Source organism: Capsicum annuum, chromosome 6 (assembly GCF_002878395.1).
Source record: "Capsicum annuum cultivar UCD-10X-F1 chromosome 6, UCD10Xv1.1, whole genome shotgun sequence".
NCBI classification, from domain to species: domain Eukaryota; kingdom Viridiplantae; phylum Streptophyta; class Magnoliopsida; order Solanales; family Solanaceae; genus Capsicum; species Capsicum annuum.
Window position 1 is genome coordinate 19,323,919 of NC_061116.1, and position 5,488 is coordinate 19,329,406.

Genomic DNA, 5,488 nt, shown 5'->3' on the forward strand with positions numbered 1-5,488 from the left:
CATCAAAGTTTCTCTCAGGCAAAACCCTAAGATTTAGCATTCAACTTCAAGAATCCCCAAGATTTCACTATTCTTTCCCAAATCGATTCAAGATTCAAAGTTCCCAATTCAAGAATTCTAAGAATCATCATTCAAAAGCACAAATAGAATCCCAAAAGCAAACTTGTTCATCCAGTTCATCATCCAAGGTATGTGGGGTTTGAGCAAGGATAAATCTTTTGTTCTTGTGCCCAAAAACTTAAATTTTATTAACAATTACGTGATTTTCAAGTTGGGGTTTATACCTAAAGTATCTTGTTTTATGTTTATGGAGTTATAAGTGATTTAAGCCTTGAATTGCATGTTTATCCAACCTATTTATGCTTGAATTTAGGATTTATATCTTAAATTGCACATCCCCATTGTGAATTGATATTTTCAAGTGTTTCGGCTAAGATAGTGATCACTTAAGTTAAGGTTGTATTCTGATGGAAAAGATAGAACATCTCTTCCCAACATGGGAAAGACATTGCACTCCATGTCAGCTCACATGGTTTATTACGGTTAGAAGAACCTACAAAAAAGATGTCCCCTACTCTTAAAACAATCTATTGGTTTAAAGCCTTAATATAAAGTGTTTTCCTTACAACTTAATGGTAAAGATTTTCAGAATAGTTTCTCAAAAATGAATAACATAAAGCTTTTATAAAACTAAGTGTAAAGGCTCTCACAAAGCTTACTAGATTATGCTTTACAGAAAGATATTATTTTCAGATTTCAGTTTTAAAGAATGAGTCCTTTCTACACTTAGACAGTATGATTTAAAGAGAGAATGCTAGTTCAACTTTTAGAACTAAATGTTATGACTCACTAGATTTATATAGTATGATTTCTTACTCATGATCTTCAGTAATTCAGATATTCCAACTTATGTGAGTCATTTACATTTAGTATGCGTTGTTTTACATATTATGATGATTGATATTATGTTTTACTTCTGTATTCACCCTCATATGCTCAGTACATCCTCAAATTAGTGATCCACATATACATCTATGTGTTACATTGTCTCATACTGTAGGTATCAGTTGAATTGTAGCATGCATACCATATTCAGACAGTTTGCAGCTTTCAATCAGTAAGAGATGAGTCGTCTTGATTCAAGGGTTTGGGTCAGCCATACATTTTAAGCAATATTTTATTTTTATTTATTCAGTCGTATTGATTTGGAATAGTTGGGGTCATGTCCCGGCTACCTATAGTTAATACTAGTAGAGGCTTCATAGACAGTCAGTAGAGTTAAGGTATTTGATTCTAATTTTATTTGTAAAAGCAGAGTTATAATTATTTTAATTTAGTTTGGTATTGATCAGATTCAGAAAAGAGTTATCTTCCGCTTATTTCACTTAGATTTATGTATTTTATATAGTTGCTTGCGAGTTATGTTAGTAGAAGGATTAGCTTGGGATCATCTGTGGTCCTAAACACCGTGTGACATCTTGGGGCAATTTTTGGGGCGTTACAAATTTGAAGGGAACAAACACTAGAAATGACTTATTTACCTTTTATAAATTCATTATAATTTTTATTAGGGTTTCAAATATTGCTAATAAAGAATGTTGTCTTCTATAGTCGAATTAATAAATGACATTATTGCATACACATCTTTTTATGTCTTAATTTATACTTAAACTCTTTTCATTGATAGTTCTTTTTAATTAAAAAAATTAGCAACCTTACATACAAAGAATAAGAATCGAAAAAAAGCATCTAAATTTTCTTAGATCGGATGAAAAGTTCCATAAAACACAGTCTCACCCCTGGGATGATAATTCTAATATTAATAAGAAAGATTGAATGACTTTGAAAGGGAAACCTTAGCTATAGAACAATACGATTTTAGTAATTAAGGTACAAAGACGGATCCTCATTTTTTTCTTAAACTCAAAAATGTTATCATTTATATATTGAAATAATTGTGTAGTACTAGATCTTTTAATCAATTACAAATCACAATATCTTAAATGAAACAATACTGCTAATGGTATTATTTTCTAAAAACTCAGTAATAATATTGTAATCGTCATTATTTGAGAAACTCTTTCACGATATCGAGGCAAGGTTTCAGCACGTCATGTTTCCATTTATCATCAGCGCCTTCTTTTTCATTTTCCTTGAAAACATTGGTGGCATCAACATAATGCAATGGCCACATTTTCTCATTCCTGAATCGTTTAATTTTCTCATGTTGGCGACGAACTAAGTTGCAAGTATTAACTTTAATTTCTTTGACCGCAGATTCAAGAAGCATCTTCTTCATTGATTCTTCACATGCATCAAACTTATTTTCTTCTCTAAAGTATTTGTCCATCTCAGGGACACCAATGGATCGTCGGATTCCTTTACTGTAATCTGCTTCGGGAGAAAATATTTCTCGTACCTCATCCACTAGCCCTGCCCGCAACATAAATATCAAATAACAATTGGAGTTGTTTGAAGTCCATTGAATTTATTTGAACATGACTTTATATTTTTAAGAGAGATATTAAAAAGATAAGGTAGAAAATATTTTAAAATATTACATGATTATTTTCTAACATCAAGTGTTATATTTCTAAAAAATATCTACTAAAATAATCAAGGTTCATAAAACTTAACTTGTATATTATCGTTATAAATTATGTGTATATGAAAAAATGGTAGGTCAAATATCTCATATGTGTTGATACTTATATAAATGATGAATACATATAAACCAAAGAGAAATTAAACTAACCTGCTTGGACCATATGATCAACCCTTTTGTGAAGAAAAGGTTCCAATGCAGATACGTCAACGTCAATCCAAATAAAACAACTATCATATTTAGATTTAAACATAAACGTAGGATTTTCCACAAGATTTTCAATGTATGAATTTGACCCTCCAACGATGATTGGAACATATCCACGACTTATAATTTTCTCTATGTAGAAAATAGCTTGATCATAAAAATCTTCAGCTGTGAAATCAGAATGTGGATCGATTTCACCTTGCAAATATGAAGAAAAAATTATTATCAGTGTTTTGATTCAACTGTATTTTCGTATATATATATATATATAAATAAATATATATAAATAAACATATATATATATATATATATATATATATAATCACAGAAATCCTCTGCTTTGAAATTAGAATCTGGATCGATTTCTCCTTGCAAATATAAAGAAAAAATTATTATCAGTGTTTCGGTTTAAATGTATTTTCGTATATATATATATATATTTAAAAATGGTCAAATGATATTCATTCTCACATAAATCAAGGATTTGAATTAGTTATCGATGAAGTGGGTCTAGAATCTTGATGTCTCAGGTTCATATCTCTAGAGAGTTTAAAAAAACTAGATAATTTCATTCCACATATTCAAAATTTAGTGGAAAAAATTATTTCATTTCCCACTCAAATCAGTAATTAATGTATTAAATTTTTCACACGCCACAAAATCGAAATAATAATATGCATTTTCTTTGTAATCCAAAAAAACTACAATTATATTATTTCAATAGACATTTAGTGTAAATACTTAGTGAGAATAAATATTTACCCAGCAAATAGTGTGTAACACCTTGTTTTTCAGAGTCTGTTATCTTATTGGTGACAATGTCAAGTCCCTTATAAACTTGCATTTTGTCAGAGTTGATGATTTCTGCTGAAAAATGGGTTGCGAGGTCAATAGAGAGACGAGATTTTCCCGTCCCAGTAGCTCCCAATATAAACACTACCTTGTTCTTATTCAACTTGGTGATATTGTTGATAGCTGTATTCATTTTTCTGCATATAAGTAAAAATAAAATATTGATTAGATTAAAGTAGAAGACAATCACATAAAAACTGTCAATGCCTGAGGAATTTAGATATTGTGGATATTAAGTTAATAAGTAGAAACCTTGAAGTGAAATTATAATATATATGTTGTTGTTATTTCTTTATAAGAAGAAACCTTTCTTGAGATTGGTAAAGATATGTAAAATATATTTTGATTGAATGTTGTTAAGAATGAAAGGATGTTGGCTTTTTATAGTAAAATGTGATTATGGACATATTTATTAATATTCCTAATTAGAACAAATTGATATCTTTTAGGATAAGAACAATTTTTCTTTCTAATCATATTTTGACTCTATCAAGTGCATATAATCAAATACAGTCAAAGATATATCAATTTTGATTAAAAAAAGAAATAGAATAAATACATGAACAAAAAATAAATATCACTAAAATTTTACCATAAACCCTATTAGATACCAGAGTCAATGGCAACTGATAATTTTAACTAGTTTTGTATTTGAACCAGTAACTCCGTCCATATGAAAAAAGTACTCTAATCATTCTGTTAAGTATGCAACTTATAATCCAAAAGAGAAATAAATAAAATAGTCAAGTCGATGGATTGTAATTATCATATTATATATAAGTACAACTAATCAATTGATTGACGATTGTGAATCAATCACTGATCCTGATAGCAAATAAGTGTTACTAATAATATATTATCTATAAAAATAATTTTGACTATACGTTCTAAATTAATGGAAGGCTATTCATGAAGAAATACCATGATTTTATTAGCGTAGTATCATATGGAAGTTGGTGATTTAAAATTTTTATTTTATTTCTAATAATGTGAAATACATCTAAAGATATTTTAAAAGAATAAATTTTTATCTATACATCTATATAGTCATGTTACATTACTCAAATTCCTAAAGAGTATTAAAACTTATCACACCCCATGATCGGTAAGCCAATACATATAATATATCACAATGATAGGAATGAATAAGAAGAATGAATAATTTAAGAGCAATAAACGTCAAAAATATGTATTTTACTAAACCGTAAAAAAACAAACTTTGAATTTTCACAAAGGAAAGTATGAGCACCAAAGACCACACATACACCCCCAAAAGAAAATTTAGCAAGAGTAGTATAAGTGCACCACACATATTTGTAGGCATTATCAACTGACTAAGAATAGTTCACGCAACACCATGTATAGTGAAAGAAATAACCAAAAAATATTATGCAACAAATTTGCATCATGAACATTTCATCACCTATACTATGTTTTCTCAATAATCTGAAGATTCACTTATCTTTCTTATTTCGTTTAGACCCAGGTATTATTTCCTGACATGTAGTTACAGTTAGAAATATGTTTGATAACTACTATCACAGTTTACTAGATGAAATATTTACTCTAGAGTCACACATTAGCTATTATAGTATTAGCAAGTATAGATATTTCATTGACTGATTTCCTAATTTTTAAATTGATTTTGTTACTTTAAAAGAAATTAAGGTAAATAATCAGTTTACAGTAGTGAGTGTGTGGTATAATATCTATTTACATGAGAAGAAGTTGTAAGCAAATAAGCGATGTCTCATATGCTGATGCTATTTTTATTTTTTCCGCAACGGGATATGTTTACATTGCCAAATCGAGGATGCACACTTT

General features: G+C 28.8%; 1 protein-coding gene across 1 annotated transcript; it reads right to left on the reverse strand.

Moving 5' to 3' along the window:
* Positions 1 to 2,065: 2,065 nt before the first annotated feature.
* LOC107874434 (adenylate isopentenyltransferase 5, chloroplastic-like) lies at positions 2,066 to 3,797 on the reverse strand. Its single transcript, XM_016721221.2, has 3 exons — positions 3,575 to 3,797; positions 2,756 to 3,010; positions 2,066 to 2,433 (listed from the first exon to the last, which is right to left on the reverse strand). Exons 1-3 carry the CDS (start codon positions 3,795 to 3,797, stop codon positions 2,066 to 2,068), a joined length of 846 nt encoding a protein of 281 aa, XP_016576707.2.
* Positions 3,798 to 5,488: the final 1,691 nt, after the last annotated feature.